This window comes from Oncorhynchus nerka, linkage group LG24 (genome assembly GCF_034236695.1).
Source record: "Oncorhynchus nerka isolate Pitt River linkage group LG24, Oner_Uvic_2.0, whole genome shotgun sequence".
In the NCBI taxonomy this organism is placed as follows: domain Eukaryota; kingdom Metazoa; phylum Chordata; class Actinopteri; order Salmoniformes; family Salmonidae; genus Oncorhynchus; species Oncorhynchus nerka.
This window is the reverse complement of record NC_088419.1, coordinates 89,975,647-89,994,037: the sequence shown is the minus strand read 5'-3', so window position 1 is coordinate 89,994,037 and position 18,391 is coordinate 89,975,647. Positions and strand designations below refer to the sequence as shown.

The 18,391-nt window shown below is 46.2% G+C and overlaps 1 protein-coding gene across 12 annotated transcripts in view; it reads right to left on the bottom strand.

Moving 5' to 3' along the window:
- LOC115119585 (disks large homolog 1-like) overlaps window positions 1-18,391 on the bottom strand; it is a 340,988-nt gene that overhangs the window by 5,792 nt on the left and 316,805 nt on the right. For 7 of the 12 annotated variants that reach the window (XM_065009266.1, XM_065009271.1, XM_065009269.1 and 4 more), the window contains 5 exons: window positions 16,398-16,500; window positions 11,961-12,002; window positions 9,995-10,045; window positions 1,940-2,041; window positions 407-579 (listed from right to left, as the gene is read on the bottom strand). In XM_065009266.1, coding sequence (XP_064865338.1) covers window positions 407-579; window positions 1,940-2,041; window positions 9,995-10,045; window positions 11,961-12,002; window positions 16,398-16,500 — 471 coding nt within the window. Of the gene's footprint in view, window positions 1-406; window positions 580-1,939; window positions 2,042-9,994; window positions 10,046-11,960; window positions 12,003-15,947; window positions 15,970-16,397; window positions 16,501-18,391 lie in introns of all 12 variants that reach the window. The other 5 variants (XM_065009267.1, XM_065009277.1, XM_065009272.1 and 2 more) reach the window with 3 other exon arrangements.

Here is an 18,391-nt window from a genome sequence, read left to right as displayed (position 1 = left end):
TCTCCTCCTCCTCCTCTCTTCCCCCTCTCCTCCTCCTCCTCCTCTCTTCCCCCTCTCCTCCTCTTCCCCCTCTCCCCCCTCCCTCCTCTTCCCCCTCTCCTCCTCCTATTTTCATCCTCTCCTCCTCCTCTCTTCCCCCTCTCCTCCTCTCTTCCCCCTCTCTTCCTCCTATTTCCCCCTCTCCTTCTCCTCTCTTCCCCCTCTCCTCCTCTCTTCCTCCTATTTTCATCCTCTCTTCCCCCTCTTCCTCCTCTCCCCTCTTCCCCTCTCTTCCCCCTCCCCTCTTCTCCCCTCTTCCTCCTATTTTCATCCTCTCCTCCTCCTTCTCTCCTCCTCCTCCTCTCTTCCTCCTATGTTCATCCTCTCCTCCTCTTTTCCTCCTCTCTTCCTCCTCTCCTCCGTTCACCTTCTCAGCGACCTCCCGTACAGACTGGACGCTGGTTCCATACAGGTGGTTGTTGTACTGGCCCGCCTCAATGAACTTGTGGTCCTGGATATCTTTCTCCATCTGCTCCCTGGACACCACAAAATGGTAGTCTCTGGCATCCACCTCGTAATCCCGCTTCGGTCTGGTCGTGTCTGAATACCCGGACAAAGACAAGGAAGATGTATTTACATTAGGGTGGCAGGGTAGCTTAGTGGTTAGAGTGTAGAGGCGGCAGGGTGGCCTAGTGGTTAGAGTGTAGAGGCGGCAGGGTGGCCTAGTGGTTAGAGTGTAGAGGCGGCAGGGTGGCCTAGTGGTTAGAGTGTAGAGGCGGCAGGGTGGCCTAGTGGTTAGAGTGTAGAGGCGGCAGGTGTGGCGGCAGGGTGGCTAGTGGTTAGAGTGTAGAGGCGGCAGGGTGGCCTAGTGGTTAGAGTGTAGAGGCGGCAGGGTGGCCTAGTGGTTAGAGTGTAGAGGCGGCAGGGTGGCCTAGTGGTTAGAGTGTAGAGCGGCAGGGTGGCCTAGTGGTTAGAGTGTAGAGGCGGCAGGGTGGCCTAGTGGTTAGAGTGTAAAGGCGGCAGGGTGGCCTAGTGGTTAGAGTGTAGAGGCGGCAGGGTGGCCTAGTGGTTAGAGTGTAGAGGCGGCAGGGTGGCCTAGTGGTTAGAGTGTAGAGGCGGCAGGGTGGCCTAGTGGTTAGAGTGTAGAGGCGGCAGGGTGGCCTAGTGGTTAGAGTGTAGAGTGCGGCAGGGTGGCCTAGTGGTTAGAGTGTAGAGTGCGGCAGGGTGGCCTAGTGGTTAGAGTGTAGAGTGCGGCAGGGTGGCCTAGTGGTTAGAGTGTAGAGGCGGCAGGGTGGCCTAGTGGTTAGAGTGTAGAGGCGGCAGGGTGGCCTAGTGGTTAGAGTGTAGAGGCGGCAGGGTGGCCTAGTGGTTAGAGTGTAGAGGCGGCAGGGTGGCCTAGTGGTTAGAGTGTAGAGGCGGCAGGGTGGCCTAGTGGTTAGAGTGTAGAGGCGGCAGGGTGGCCTAGTGGTTAGAGTGTAGAGGCGGCAGGGTGGCCTAGTGGTTAGAGTGTAGAGGCGGCAGGGTGGCCTAGTGGTTAGAGTGTAGAGGCGGCAGGGTGGCCTAGTGGTTAGAGTGTAGAGGCGGCAGGGTGGCCTAGTGGTTAGAGTGTAGAGGCGGCAGGGTGGCCTAGTGGTTAGAGTGTAGAGGCGGCAGGGTGGCCTAGTGGTTAGAGCGCTGGACTAGTAACCGGAAGGTTGCAAGTTCAAACCCCCGAGCTGACACAAGGTACAAATCTGTCGTTCTGCCCCTGAACAGGCAGTTAACCCACTGTTCCTAGGCCGTCATTGAAAATAAGAATTTGTTCTTAACTGACTTGCCTGGTTAAATAAATAAAATTAGTTTTGATATATTTAATTACCGACAGCCCTGATGAACTGGTTATCACACATCTAGGTACAAGACGAGAACGGTCAACATAAAAACATCAAATTGTGTATGTAACAAAAACATTGGTACTCACGTGGGACACAGGACCCAAATTTGTCGGGGAACTCTGAGATGAGGTCATCGTTGATGCGGTCTTTCATTGGCCCCAGGATGATGACAGGCCGTGTGTAGTTCACTGGACAGACACAAGAGGGATCGACTGTAACAACACTGCACTTACAGAAACATATTAATATCAATTGACAGTGAGATAACCAACTAACTCTGAATGAGATAACCAACTAACTCTGAATGAGATAACCAACTAACTCTGAATGAGATAACCAACTAACTCTGAATGAGATAACCAACTAACTCCGAATGAGATAACCAACTAACTCCGAATGAGATAACCAACTAACTCCGAATGAGATAACCAACTAACTCCGAATGAGATAACCAACTAACTCTAATTGGGATAACCAACTAACAACTAACTCTAATTGAGATAACCAACTAACTCTGAATGAGATAACCAACTAACTCTAATTGGGATAACCAACTAACAACTAACTCTAATTGGGATAACCAACTAACTAATTGGGATAACCAACTAACTCTAATTGGGATAACCAACTAACTCTAATTGAGATAACCAACTAACTCTAATTGAGATAACCAACTAACTCTAATTGAGATAACCAACTAACTCTAATTGAGATAACCAACTAACTCTAATTGAGATAACCAACTAACTCTAATTGGGATAACCAACTAACTCTAATTGGGATAACCAACTAACAACTAACTCTAATTGGGATAACCAACTAACTAATTGGGATAACCAACTAACTCTAATTGAGATAACAACTAACTCTAATTGAGATAACAACTAACTCTAATTGAGATAACAACTAACTAATTGAGATAACAACTAACTAATTGAGATAACAACTAACTAATTGAGATAACAACTAACTAATTGAGATAACCAACTAACTAATTGAGATAACAACTAACTAATTGAGATAACAACTAACTCTAATTGAGATAACAACTAACTCTAATTGAGATAACCAACTAACTAATTGAGATAACAACTAACTAATTGAGATAACAACTAACTAATTAAGATAACAACTAACTAATTGAGATAACAACTAACTCTAATTGAGATAACCAACTAACTAATTGAGATAACAACTAACTAATTGAGATAACAACTAACTAATTGAGATAACAACTAACTCTAATTGAGATAACCAACTAACTTTAATTGAGATAACAACTAACTCTAATTGAGATAACAACTAACTCTAATTGAGATAACAACTAACTAATTGAGATAACAACTAACTAATTGAGATAACAACTAACTAATTGAGATAACCAACTAACTAATTGAGATAACAACTAACTAATTGAGATAACAACTAACTCTAATTGAGATAACAACTAACTAATTGAGATAACAACTAACTAATTGAGATAACAACTAACTAATTGAGATAACAACTAACTAATTGAGATAACAACTAACTCTAATTGAGATAACCAACTAACTAATTGAGATAACAACTAACTAATTGAGATAACAACTAACTAATTGAGATAACAACTAACTCTAATTGAGATAACAACTAACTAATTGAGATAACAACTAACTAATTGAGATAACAACTAATAACAACTAACTCTAATTGAGATAACAACTAACTCTAATTGAGATAACAACTAACTAATTGAGATAACAACTAACTAATTGAGATAACAACTAACTAATTGAGATAACAACTAACTCTAATTGAGATAACAACTAACTAATTGAGATAACAACTAACTAATTGAGATAACAACTAACTCTAATTGAGATAACAACTAACTAATTGAGATAACAACTAACTAATTGAGATAACGTAAGTCGCTCTGGATAAGAGCGTCTGCTAAATGACTTAAATGTAAATGTAAATAACAACTAACTCTAATTGAGATAACAACTAACTCTAATTGAGAAAACCAACTAACTCTAATTGAGAAAACCAACTAACTCTAATTGAGATAACAACTAACTCTAATTGAGATAACAACTAACTCTAATTGAGATAACTACTAACTCTAATTGAGATAACAACTAACTAATTGAGATAACTAACTAATTGAGATAACAACTAACTAATTGAGATAACAACTAACTAATTGAGATAACCAACTAACTAATTGAGATAACCAACTAACTAATTGAGATAACAACTAACTAATTGAGATAACAACTAACTCTAATTGAGATAACCAACTAACTCTAATTGAGATAACAACTAACTAATTGAGATAACAACTAACTAATTGAGATAACAACTAACTAATTGAGATAACAACTAACTAATTGAGATAACAACTAACTCTAATTGAGATAACAACTAACTAATTGAGATAACAACTAACTAATTGAGATAACAACTAACTAATTGAGATAACAACTAACTAATTGAGATAACAACTAACTAATTGAGATAACAACTAACTCTAATTGAGATAACAACTAACTCTAATTGAGATAACAACTAACTCTAATTGAGATAACAACTAACTCTAATTGAGATAACAACTAACTAATTGAGATAACAACTAACTAATTGAGATAACAACTAACTAATTGAGATAACAACTAACTAATTGAGATAACAACTAACTCTAATTGAGATAACAACTAACTCTAATTGAGATAACAACTAACTAATTGAGATAACAACTAACTAATTGAGATAACAACTAACTAATTGAGATAACAACTAACTAATTGAGATAACAACTAACTCTAATTGAGATAACCAACTAACTCTAATTGAGATAACAACTAACTCTAATTGAGATAACAACTAACTCTAATTGAGATAACAACTAACTAATTGAGATAACTAACTAATTGAGATAACAACTAACTAATTGAGATAACAACTAACTAATTGAGATAACAACTAACTCTAATTGAGATAACCAACTAACTCTAATTGAGATAACAACTAACTCTAATTGAGATAACAACTAACTAATTGAGATAACAACTAACTAATTGAGATAACAACTAACTCTAATTGAGATAACCAACTAACTCTAATTGAGATAACAACTAACTAATTGAGAAAACAACTAACTAATTGAGATAACAACTAACTAATTGAGATAACAACTAACTAATTGAGATAACAACTAACTAATTGAGATAACAACTAACTAATTGAGAAAACAACTAACTAATTGAGAAACAACTAACTAATTGAGATAACAACTAACTAATTGAGATAACTAACTAATTGAGATAACAACTAACTCTAATTGAGATAACAACTAACTCTAATTGAGATAACAACTAACTCTAATTGAGATAACAACTAACTCTAATTGAGATAACAACTAACTCTAATTGAGATAACAACTAACTCTAATTGAGATAACAACTAACTCTAATTGAGATAACAACTAACTCTAATTGAGATAACAACTAACTCTAATTGAGATAACAACTAACTCTAATTGAGATAACAACTAACTCTAATTGAGATGTGTGTGTGTGTGTGACAGGTGATGTGTGTGTGTGTGACAGGTGATGTGTGTGTGTGTGTGACAGGTGATGTGTGTGTGTGTGACAGTGACAGGTGATGTGTGTGTGTGTGTGTGACACAGGTGATGTGTGTGTGTGTGTGTGACAGGTGATGTGTGTGTGTGTGACAGGTGATGTGTGTGTGTGTGTGACAGGTGATGTGTGTGTGTGTGACAGGTGATGTGTGTGTGTGTGTGACAGGTGATGTGTGTGTGTGTGTGTGACAGGTGATGTGTGTGTGTGTGTGTGACAGGTGATGTGTGTGTGTGTGTGACAGGTGATGTGTGTGTGTGTGTGACAGGTGATGTGTGTGTGTGTGTGTGACAGGTGATGTGTGTGTGTGTGTGTGACAGGTGATGTGTGTGTGTGTGTGACAGGTGATGTGTGTGTGTGTGACAGGTGATGTGTGTGTGTGTGACAGGTGATGTGTGTGTGTGTGACAGGTGATGTGTGTGTGTGTGTGACAGGTGATGTGTGTGTGTGTGTGACAGGTGATGTGTGTGTGTGTGTGTGTGACAGGTGATGTGTGTGTGTGTGTGTGTGACAGGTGATGTGTGTGTGTGTGACAGGTGATGTGTGTGTGTGTGACAGGTGATGTGTGTGTGTGTGTGTGACAGGTGATGTGTGTGTGTGTGTGTGACAGGTGATGTGTGTGTGTGTGTGTGACAGGTGATGTGTGTGTGTGTGTGTGTGACAGGTGATGTGTGTGTGTGTGTGACAGGTGATGTGTGTGTGTGTGACAGGTGATGTGTGTGTGTGTGTGTGACAGGTGATGTGTGTGTGTGTGTGTGTGACAGGTGATGTGTGTGTGTGTGTGACAGGTGATGTGTGTGTGTGTGTGGTGATGTGTGATGTGTGTGTGTGTGTGTGACAGGTGATGTGTGTGGTGATGTGTGTGTGTGTGTGGTGATGTGTGTGTGTGTGTGTGTGACAGGTGATGTGTGTGTGTGTGTGTGTGTGTGACAGGTGATGTGTGTGTGTGTGTGTGTGACAGGTGATGTGTGTGTGTGACAGGTGATGTGTGTGTGTGTGACAGGTGATGTGTGTGTGTGTGACAGGTGATGTGTGTGTGTGTGTGTGTGACAGGTGATGTGTGTGTGTGTGTGTGTGACAGGTGATGTGTGTGTGTGTGTGACAGGTGATGTGTGTGTGTGTGTGACAGGTGATGTGTGTGTGTGTGTGTGTGTGTGACAGGTGATGTGTGTGTGTGTGTGTGTGTGTGACAGGTGATGTGTGTGTGTGTGTGACAGGTGATGTGTGTGTGTGTGATGTGTGTGTGTGACAGATGTGTGTGTGTGTGTGATGTGTGTGTGTGTGACAGGTGATGTGTGTGTGTGTGTCAGGTGATGTGTGTGTGTGTGTGATGTGACAGGTGATGTGTGTGTGTGTGATGTGTGTGTGTGTGTGACAGGTGATGTGTGTGTGTGTGTGACAGGTGATGTGTGTGTGTGACAGGTGATGTGTGTGTGTGTGTGACAGGTGATGTGTGTGTGTGTGACAGGTGATGTGTGTGTGTGGTGATGTGTGTGTGTGTGTGTGACAGGTGATGTGTGTGTGTGTGACAGGTGATGTGTGTGTGTGTGTGACAGGTGATGTGTGTGTGTGTGTGATGTGTGTGGTGATGTGTGTGTGTGACAGGTGATGTGTGTGTGTGTGACAGGTGATGTGTGTGTGTGTGTGTGACAGGTGATGTGTGTGTGTGTGACAGGTGATGTGTGTGTGTGTGACAGGTGATGTGTGTGTGTGTGACAGGTGATGTGTGTGTGTGTGACAGGTGATGTGTGTGTGTGTGACAGGATGTGTGTGTGTGTGACAGGTGATGTGTGTGTGTGACAGGTGATGTGTGTGTGTGTGACAGGTGATGTGTGTGTGTGACAGGTGATGTGTGTGTGTGTGACAGGTGATGTGTGTGTGTGTGTGTCAGGTGATGTGTGTGTGTGACAGGTGATGTGTGTGTGTGTGACAGGTGATGTGTGTGTGTGTGTGTGACAGGTGATGTGTGTGTGTGTGTGACAGGTGATGTGTGTGTGTGTGACAGGTGATGTGTGTGTGTGTGACAGGTGATGTGTGTGTCAGGTGATGTGTGTGTGTGACAGGTGATGTGGTGATGTGTGTGTGTGTGTGTGTGGTGATGTGTGTGTGTGTGTGTCAGGTGATGTGTGTGTGTGACAGGATGATGTGTGTGTGTGTGACAGGTGATGTGTGTGTGTGACAGGATGTGTGATGTGTGTGTGTGACAGGTGATGTGTGTGTGTGTGACAGGTGATGTGTGTGTGTGACAGGTGATGTGTGTGTGTGTGAGGTGATGTGTGTGTGTGTGTGTGTGTGTGACAGGTGATGTGTGTGTGTGTGACAGGTGATGTGTGTGTGTGACAGGTGATGTGTGTGTGTGTGACAGGTGATGTGTGTGTGTGTGACAGGTGATGTGTGTGTGTGTGTGTGTGACAGGTGATGTGTGTGTGTGACAGGTGATGTGTGTGTGTGACAGGTGATGTGTGACAGGTGTGATGTGTGTGTGACAGGTGATGTGTGTGTGTGTGACAGGTGATGTGTGTGTGACAGGTGATGTGTGTGTGTGTGACAGATGTGTGTGTGTGTGACAGGTGATGTGTGTGTGTGTGACAGGTGATGTGTGTGTGTGACAGGTGATGTGTGTGTGTGTGACAGGTGATGTGTGTGTGTGTGACAGGTGATGTGTGTGTGTGTGACAGGTGATGTGTGTGTGTGTGACAGGTGATGTGTGTGTGTGTGACAGGTGATGTGTGTGTGTGTGACAGGTGATGTGTGTGTGTGTGACAGGTGATGTGTGTGTGTGACAGGTGATGTGTGTGTGTGACAGGTGATGTGTGTGTGTGTGACAGGTGATGTGTGTGTGTGTGATGTGTGTGTGACAGGTGATGTGTGTGTGTGTGTGTGTGTGTGTGACAGGTGATGTGTGTGTGTGTGTCAGGTGATGTGTGTGTGTGTGACAGGTGATGTGTGTGTGTGTGTGACAGGTGATGTGTGTGTGTGTGTGGTGACAGGTGATGTGTGTGTGTGTGACAGGTGATGTGTGTGTGTGACAGGTGATGTGTGTGTGTGTGACAGGTGATGTGTGTGTGTGTGACAGGTGATGTGTGTGTGTGATGTGTGACAGGTGATGTGTGTGTGTGTGACAGGTGATGTGTGTGTGTGTGACAGGTGATGTGTGTGTGTGATGTGTGTGTGACAGGTGATGTGTGTGTGTGTGACAGGTGATGTGTGTGTGTGACAGGTGATGTGTGTGTGTGTGACAGGTGATGTGTGTGTGTGTGACAGGTGATGTGTGTGTGTGTGACAGGTGATGTGTGTGTGTGACAGGTGATGTGTGTGTGTGTGACAGGTGATGTGTGTGTGTGTGTGTGTGTGTGTGACAGGTGATGTGTGTGTGTGTGACAGGTGATGTGTGTGTGTGACAGGTGATGTGTGTGTGTGACAGGTGATGTGTGTGTGTGTGACAGGTGATGTGTGTGTGTGTGACAGGTGATGTGTGTGTGTGTGACAGGTGATGTGTGTGTGTGTGACAGGTGATGTGTGTGTGTGACAGGTGATGTGTGTGTGTGACAGGTGATGTGTGTGTGTGACAGGTGATGTGTGTGTGTGACAGGTGATGTGTGTGTGTGACAGGTGATGTGTGTGTGTGTGTGACAGGTGATGTGTGTGTGTGACAGGTGATGTGTGTGTGTGTGACAGGTGATGTGTGTGTGTGTGACAGGTGATGTGTGTGTGTGTGACAGGTGATGTGTGTGTGACAGGTGATGTGTGTGTGTGTGACAGGTGATGTGTGTGTGTGTGACAGGTGATGTGTGTGTGTGACAGGTGATGTGTGTGTGTGACAGGTGATGTGTGTGTGTGTGACAGGTGATGTGTGTGTGTGTGACAGGTGATGTGTGTGTGTGTGACAGGTGATGTGTGTGTGTGTGACAGGTGATGTGTGTGTGTGACAGGTGATGTGTGTGTGTGACAGGTGATGTGTGTGTGTGACAGGTGATGTGTGTGTGTGTGACAGGTGATGTGTGTGTGTGTGTGACAGGTGATGTGTGTGTGTGTGACAGGTGATGTGTGTGTGTGTGACAGGTGATGTGTGTGTGTGTGACAGGTGATGTGTGTGTGTGTGACAGGTGATGTGTGTGTGTGTGTCAGGTGATGTGTGTGTGTGACAGGTGATGTGTGTGTGTGTGACAGGTGATGTGTGTGTGTGTGACAGGTGATGTGTGTGTGTGTGACAAGTGATGTGTGTGTGTGTGACAAGTGATGTGTGTGTGTGTGTGTGTGTGTCAGGTGATGTGTGTGTGTGACAGGTGATGTGTGTGTGTGTGACAGGTGATGTGTGTGTGTGTGACAGGTGATGTGTGTGTGTGTGACAGGTGATGTGTGTGTGTGTGACAGGTGATGTGTGTGTGTGTGACAGGTGATGTGTGTGTGTCAGGTGATGTGTGTGTGTGACAGGTGATGTGTGTGTGTGTGTGACAGGTGATGTGTGTGTGTGTCAGGTGATGTGTGACAGAGATGAGGATGTAAGCTGTGTCTTACCTTCCTGCTGTGTGATTGGCTCGTAGGACAGGACGTACTCCTCCTGGCCACCTGATTGGACGGACAGAACAGGCGACCATGTTTAGACGAACAGTATCGGTGCAGTGGTCACTGTGATTAGGGTTAGGAGCTAGACTAGCTGTCGGCATGCTATGAGTGTGTGTGTGTTTGTCTACCAGTATTTGCCTGTTGTAATCTATCAAATTAGTGTGGTAATCAAAACTTGCTCCCCCCAGCTGTTCAGAAAAACATTGAAAAAGTAGCTAATGTGAGTGCAGTCCACGAAGCTGGTGAATATGTATCAGCAAATTTGCTTTTCATAAAAATAATTTAACAGCGGCAGATTTAACAGCTGTGGAGAGCAGAGCACACTATAGACTCTTTCTATCTTCTCTCAGAGAAACACACTGCTAAAGATCCACATCAGTTTTATATCAGTCCAGTAAACCTCCTAAAAGGACTGCTATTTCAACATGCATCCACGAAGGAGGCGGCTTGGGGACTCGAACGTGTGACCCTCAGAATGCTGCTCAGACCAAACACACACAGTAGACAGAGCACCAGCAACATAACAGAGAAGCAGAAAAACAACTCATTACAGAATAGAGCCAACGGTCGACAGAGGGAGAGAAGGAGAGAGGGCAGGAGAGAGGGAAGGAGAGAGGGATGGAGAGCGGGAAGGAGAGAGGGATGGAGAGAGGGATGGAGAGAGGGAAGGAGAGAGGGATGGAGGAGGAGAGAGGAAGGAGAGCGGGAAGGAGAGAGGGAAGGATGGATGGAGAGAGGGAAGGAGAGAGGGATGGAGAGGGAAGGAGAGATGGAGAGGGGAAGGAGAGCGGGAAGGATGGAAGGAGAGCGGGATGGAGAAGAGAGGATGGAGAGAGGAATGGAGAGAGGGATGGAGAGAGGGATGGAGCGGGAAGGGAGGGAAGGAGAGAGGATGGAGGGATGGAGAGAGGGATGGAGAGAGGAATGGAGAGAGGGATGGAGAGAGGGATGGAGAGCGGGAAGGAGAGAGGGATGGAGAGAGGGATGGAGAGAGGGAAGGAGAGAGGGATGGAGAGAGGGATGGAGAGAGGGAAGGAGAGAGGGATGGAGAGAGGGAAGGAGAGAGGGATGGAGAGAGGAAGGGGAAGGAGAGAGGGAAGGAGAGGGATGGAGAGCGGGATGGAGATGGAGAGCGGGATGGAGAGAGGGATGGAGAGAGGGAAGGAGAGAGGGATGGAGAGAGGGAAGGAGAGAGGGCAGGAGAGAGGGAAGGAGAGAGGGATGGAGAGAGGGAAGGAGAGAGGGATGGAGAGAGGGAAGGAGAGCGGGATGGAGAGCGGGATGGAGAGCGGGATGGAGAGAGGGAAGGAGAGAGGGCAGGAGAGAGGGAAGGAGAGAGGGATGGAGAGAGGGGGAAGGAGAGAGGGATGGAGAGAGGGAAGGAGAGAGGGATGGAGAGAGGGCAGGGAAGGAGAGAGGGAAGGAGAAGGAGGGATGGAGAGAGGGAAGGATGAGAGGGGAAGGAGAGCGGGATGGAGAGAGGGATGGAGAGAGGGGGAAGAGGGAAGAGAGGAAGGAGAGAGGGAAGGAGAGAGGGATGGAGAGCGGGAAGGAGAGAGGGAAGGAGAGAGGGATGGAGAGAGGGGAGGAGAGAGGGATGGAGAGCGGGAAGGAGAGAGGGAAGGAGAGAGGGAAGGAGAGAGGGATGGAGAGCGGGAAGGAGAGCGGGATGGAGAGGGGAAGGAGAGAGGGATGGAGAGCGGGATGGAGAGAGGGATGGAGAGCGGGATGGAGAGAGGGATGGAGAGGGGGAAGGGGGGGGAAGGAGAGGGGGAAGGAGAGGGGGAAGGAGAGAGGGAAGGAGAGAGGGAAGGAGAGAGGGAAGGAGAGTGGGAAGGAGAGAGGGAAGGAGAGCGGGATGGAGAGAGGGAAGGAGAGAGGGAAGGAGAGGGGGATGGAGAGGCACACCAGGACTTACGGTAACTACTTTCACTATCACTGGCGTTAGAGGTAACATGCTCTGAAAGTATAACAAAGGGAATGTCAGCACCACAGAAACACATTTACAGATACACCCCTCCCACCGATGACGTCTATGGAGGTAACTTAATACAAGGTGACAACATGAAGACACAGAGATACCCAGGAACACCAGGAGAGGGCAGTGCTAGGAACCATAAGGAGATGGAGGTGGGAACATTGTATTGTGCTTTGTGAAGGGCAGTATTATGTGAAGGGTAGTATTATGTGAAGGGCAGTATTATGTGAAGGACTGTGTTCTTTCCAACCCGGTGACCCTGCGGCCATTTTGGATCAAGTCTCTCTTGTAAAATAGATATCTCACCAGGAATAAATAAAAGGTGAAGTAAAAATATGTTTTTATTTAAATGATGGTTGAAATAGCACAACATCCAGGAATCCTGAAGGTTCTTAAGACAGCCAAGTGGTTGGAACAGAAATACATTGAACGGAAAAGGACCCCAACACCAAGGGGATTCTGACAGTGATATGACACCTCTAACGTACCATCAGAGTTACTCTGCTGGACTACACAAGCAGACTTTCCTTTATGTCTATTAAGTCCCCTAGATTAATCTAATGATTGTTTCCTCTACTGCAGTGATTCCCAATCAGGAGTACTAGGACGCCTGGAGGTACTTGGCCTATCCACAGTGGGTACTAGGACGCCTGGAGGTACTTGGCCTATCCACAGTGGGTACTAGGACGCCTGGAGGTACTTGGCCTATCCACAGTGGGTACTAGGACCTCTGGGGGTACTTGGCCTATCCACAGTGGGTACTAGGACGCCTGGAGGTACTTGGCCTATCCACAGTGGGTACTAAGACCCCTGGGGGTATTTGGCCTATCCACAGTGGGTACTAGGACGCCTGGAGGTACTTGGCCTATCCACAGTGGGTACTAGGACGCCTGGGGGTACTTGGCCTATCCACAGTGGGTACTAGGACGCCTGGAGGTACTTGGCCTATCCACAGTGGGTACTAGTGGACTATCCACAGTGGGTACTAAGCCTGGAGGTACTTGGCCTATCCACAGTGGGTACTAGGACCCTGAGGTACTTGGCCTATCCACAGTGGGTACTGGGACCCCTGGGGGTACTTGGCCTATCCACAGTGGGTACTAGGACCCCTGGGGGTACTTGGCCTATCCACAGTGGGTACTAGGACCCCTGGGGGTACTTGGCCTATCCACAGTGGGTACTAGGACCTCTGGGGGTACTTGGCCTATCCACAGTGGGTACTAGGACCTCTGGGGGTACTTGGCCTATCCACAGTGGGTACTAGGACCTCTGGGGGTACTTGGCCTATCCACAGTGGGTACTAGGACCTCTGGGGGTACTTGGCCTATCCACAGTGGGTACTAGGACCCCTGGGGGTACTTGGCCTATCCACAGTGGGTACTAGGACCCCTGTAGAACCATCTGCTCTACTGTATGTTGAGAACCATCTGTTCTACTGTATGTTGAGAACCATCTGTTCTACTGTATGTTGAGAACCATCTGTTCTACTGTATGTTGAGAACCATATGTTCTACTGTATGTTGAAAACCATCTGTTCTACTGTATGTTGAGAACCATATGTTGTACTGTATGTTGAGAACCATATGTTCTACTGTATGTTGAGAACCATATGTTCTACTGTATGTTGAGAACCATATGTTCTACTGTATGTTGAGAACCATCTGTTGTACTGTAGTTGTTTGTAAATGAGCCCATCTCCATCTCCGCTGATTAAGGGGAAGTAAATAGTAATAGTAGTCATACTCTCCAAGGAGGAGCCTGTAACAGTGGAAAAATCAGCCTGCATGATCTGCCGTACAATACCCACCAATGAATTACCACGGATGAAGTGACATCACCACACTGCGTGATTCGGTGTGCTGATGATATTCGTATAGTTGTGCTGTCTACCTAACGACCCTGATGTTCTGCTGTTTGAACACTGTGTACAGAGGCTGACGGGAAGACCATCTTTTAGAAATGCGTGTGTTGGGCTATGTAGTGTTATGTGGATGCTATGTAGTGTTATGTGGATGCTATGTAGTGTTATGTGGACTCGTTGGGCTATGTAGTGTTATGTGGATGCTATGTAGTGTTATGTGGACTCGTTGGGCTATGTAGTGTTATGTGGATGCTATGTAGTGTTATGTGGACGTGTTGGGCTATGTAGTGTTATGTGGATGCTATGTAGTGTTATGTGGATGCTATGTAGTGTTATGTGGATGCTATGTAGTGTTATGTGGATGCTATGTAGTGTTATGTGGATGTGCTGGGCTATGTAGTGTTATGTGGATGCTATGTAGTGTTATGTGGACGTGTTGGGCTATGTAGTGTTATGTGGATGCTATGTAGTGTTATGTGGATGCGCTGGGCTATGTAGTGTTATGTGGATGCTACGTAGTGTTATGTGGATGCTACGTAGTGTTATGTGGATGCTATGTAGTGTTATGTGGATGCTATGTAGTGTTATGTGGACGTGTTGGGCTATGTAGTGTTATGTGGATGCTATGTAGTGTTATGTGGATGCGCTGGGCTATGTAGTGTTATGTGGATGCTATGTAGTGTTATGTGGATGCTACGTAGTGTTACGTAGTGTTATGTGGATGCTATGTAGTGTTATGTGGATGCTATGTAGTGTTATGTGGACGCGTTGGGCTATGTAGTGTTATGTGGATGCTATGTAGTGTTATGTGGACGTGTTGGGCTATGTAGTGTTATGTGGATGCTATGTAGTGCTATGTGGATGCTATGTAGTGTTATGTGGATGCGCTGGGCTATGTAGTGTTATGTGTATGCTATGTAGTGTTATGTGTATGCTATGTAGTGTTATGTGGATGCTATGTAGTGTTATGTGGATGCTATGTAGTGTTATGTGGATGCTATGTAGTGTTATGTGAATGCTATGTAGTGTTATGTGGATGCTATGTAGTGTTATGTGGATGCGCTGGGCTATGTAGTGTTATGTGGATGCTATGTAGTGTTATGTGGACGCTATGTAGTGTTATGTGGACGCTATGTAGTGTTATGTGGACGTGTTGGCTATGTAGTGTTATGTGGATGCTATGTAGTGTTATGTGGATGCGCTGGGCTATGTAGTGTTATGTGGATGCTATGTAGTGTTATGTGGATGCTACGTAGTGTTACATAGTGTTATGTGGATGCTATGTAGTGTTATGTGGATGCTATGTAGTGTTATGTGGATGCGCTGGGCTATGTAGTGTTATGTGGATGCTATGTAGTGTTATGTGGACGTGTTGGGCTATGTAGTGTTATGTGGATGCTATGTAGTGTTATGTGGATGCGCTGGGCTATGTAGTGTTATGTGGATGCTATGTAGTGTTATGTGGATGCGCTAGGCTATGTAGTGTTATGTGGATGCTATGTAGTGTTATGTGGATGTAGTGTTATGTGGGCTGTTGGCTATGTAGTGTTATGTGGATGCTATGTAGTGTTATGTGGATGCGCTGGGCTATGTAGTGTTATGTGGATGCTATAGTGTTATGTGGATGCTGGGCTATGTAGTGTTATGTGGATGCTATGTAGTGTTATGTGGATGCTCGCATGTGTTATGTGGATGCTATGTAGTGTTATGTGGATGCTATGTAGTGTTATGTGGATGCTATGTAGTGTTATGTGGATGCTATGTAGTGTTATGTGGATGCTATGTAGTGTTATGTGGATGCTATGTAGTGTTATGTGGATGCTATGTGTTCAGAGGGGTACTCTTTGTGCTTTGAACAGAATAGAAGTACAAGCACACAGCTGTATATGTTAGTTATTAAACTAAGCCTGCTGTCAAAGCGTTAGAAGCTGGATGTCTATGAGAGGTGTTGATGACTGTGAAAGTCCTATTCAGAACTTGGATGACAATATTATATGACTGCGGGGGGCCTGGGATGAGCTGTAGATGGTTGGTTGTGTGACAGTGGAAAACCTTGTGTGACTTACTCAGTCCTTTGTCATCAGGGTCCTGTGAAGCAAAACAGGAGACACAACCACAAGAGAGACATTCATTACTGGAACACAACACGCTAATCAACCATCAGACACAACGACCGCAGCGCTGCACTGAACCCAAATGGTCAAACCAACCAACTGACAAATCAATGAGCAACGCTCAAAGTTACCGGAACGGAGACACAGTCCACAGAGGAGTCCTGAGGTAGAGCCGGTGGTTTAGAGACGTGGTTAAGACAAGTATGGTTACAACATGGGGCAGGGAGTCTTTCCTGGTGGTCATGGTCCTAGTTATTAAAGCCCAATGCTCTACCTTGGTACTAGGGTTAGCTGCTGCAGGGCTAGTTGTTGTGTCTGGTGGTTCCTGTACGGGTTCCTGTGCGTGAGGCTGCCCTGACCTACTGTTCTAGCGACCGTCCGTCTCCGTAACGCGTTACTTACGGTCAGCATCGCTCGTTTCCTGTTCGCTGTGCTCCTTGCTCTTGTTGTAGAAAGGGAACTTTCGGGAAAATAGGTTCTTTTTACGCTTGTCATTGAATGACTGCTGGGGAAGAGAGGGAGGGGAGGGATGGAGGGAAGAGAGGGAGGGAAGGGATGGAGGAAGAGAGGGGAGGGATGGAGGAAGAGAGGGAGGGAGGGATGGAGGGAAGAGAGGGAGGGAGGGATGGAGGGAAGAGAGGGAGGGAAGGGATGGAGGGAAGAGAGTGAGGGGAGGGATGGAGGGAAGAGAGTGAGGGGAGGGATGGAGGGAAGAGAGGGAGGGAGGGATGGAGGGAAGAGAGGGAGGGATGGAGGGAAGAGAGGGAGGGATGGAGGGAAGAGAGGGAGGGATGGAGGGAAGAGAGGGAGGGATGGAGGGAAGAGAGGGAGGGGAGGGATGGAGGGAAGAGAGGGAGGGATGGAGGGAAGAGAGGGAGGGGAGGGATGGAGGGAAGAGAGGGAGGGATGGAGGGAAGAGAGGGAGGGATGGAGGATGGAGGGAAGAGGAATGGAGGGATGGAGGGAGGGGAGGAATGGAGGGAAGAGAGGGAGGAGGGATGGAGGGAAGAGAGGGAGGGAGGAATGGAGGGAAGAGAGGGAGGGAGGGATGGAGGGAAGAGAGAGGGAGGGATGGAGGGAGGGATGGAGGGAAGAGAGGGAGGGAGGGATGGAGGGAAGAGAGTGAGGGAGGGATGGAGGGAAGAGAGTGAGGGAGGGATGGAGGGAAGAGAGGAGGAGGGATGGAGGGAAGAGAGGGAGGGGAGGGATGGAGGGAAGAGAGGGATGGAGGGAAGAGAGTGAGGGAGGGATGAGAGGGAGGGGAGGAATGGAGGGAAGAGAGGAGGGGAGGGATGGAGGGAAGAGAGGGAGGGGAGGGATGGAAGGAAGAGAGGGAGGGGAGGGATGGAGGGAAGAGAGGGAGGGAGGGATGGAGGGAAGAGAGGGAGGGGAGGGATGGAGGGAAGAGAGGGAGGGAGGGATGGTGGGACGGGGTAAAATAAGAAAGGGAAGGATGGAGGGAGGTGTCTAGTATTGGTGTAAACAAAACAAACCCAGGACAGTTACCCATAACCCTCTGAGCTGGACTTGGCAGACATCTTAGTTTAAGTGCACACAACTGACAATCTGTTAACCATGAAGCAGGAAGTCATTCTGACCTTTTTCATTTTTATTTGACCTTTATTTAACTAGGCCAGTCAGTTAAGAACAAATTCTTATTTTCAATGACGGCCTAGGAACAGTGGGTTAACTGCCTTGTTCAGGGGCAGAACGACAGATTTGTACCGTGTCAGCTTTTGAGTCAAGTTAACTCTATAGCTTCAGATTTTAGGGTAACTTGAAATGATGATCTGGATGAATTGAACGACAACAGAATAAGTATTTTAGACCGCGATGGCTACCGAGTCAGCTCAGTAAATGAAAAGAAATTATCAGACATCTGACCAAATAAATGAAAAGACCCATAGCCATACTGAATCAAAGCAGGAAGAAGGATGAAGACCCATAGCCATACTGAATCAAAGCAGGAAGAAGGATGAAGACATCCCATAGCCATACTGAATCAAAGCAGGAAGAAGGATGAAGACCCATAGCCATACTGAATCAAAGCAGGAAGAAGGATGAAAAGACATCCCATAGCCATACTGAATCAAAGCAGGAAGAAGGATGAAAAGACATCCCATAGCCATACTGAATTAAAGCAGGAAGAAGGATGAAAAGACCCATAGCCATACTGAATCAAAGCAGGAAGAAAGATGAAGACCCATAGCCATACTGAATCAAAGCAGGAAGAAGGATGAAAAGACCCATAGCCATACTGAATTAAAGCAGGAAGAAGGATGAAAAGACCCATAGCCATACTGAATTAAAGCAGGAAGAAGGATGAAGACATCCCATAGCCATACTGAATTAAAGCAGGAAGAAGGATGAAAAGACATCCCATAGCCATACTGAAT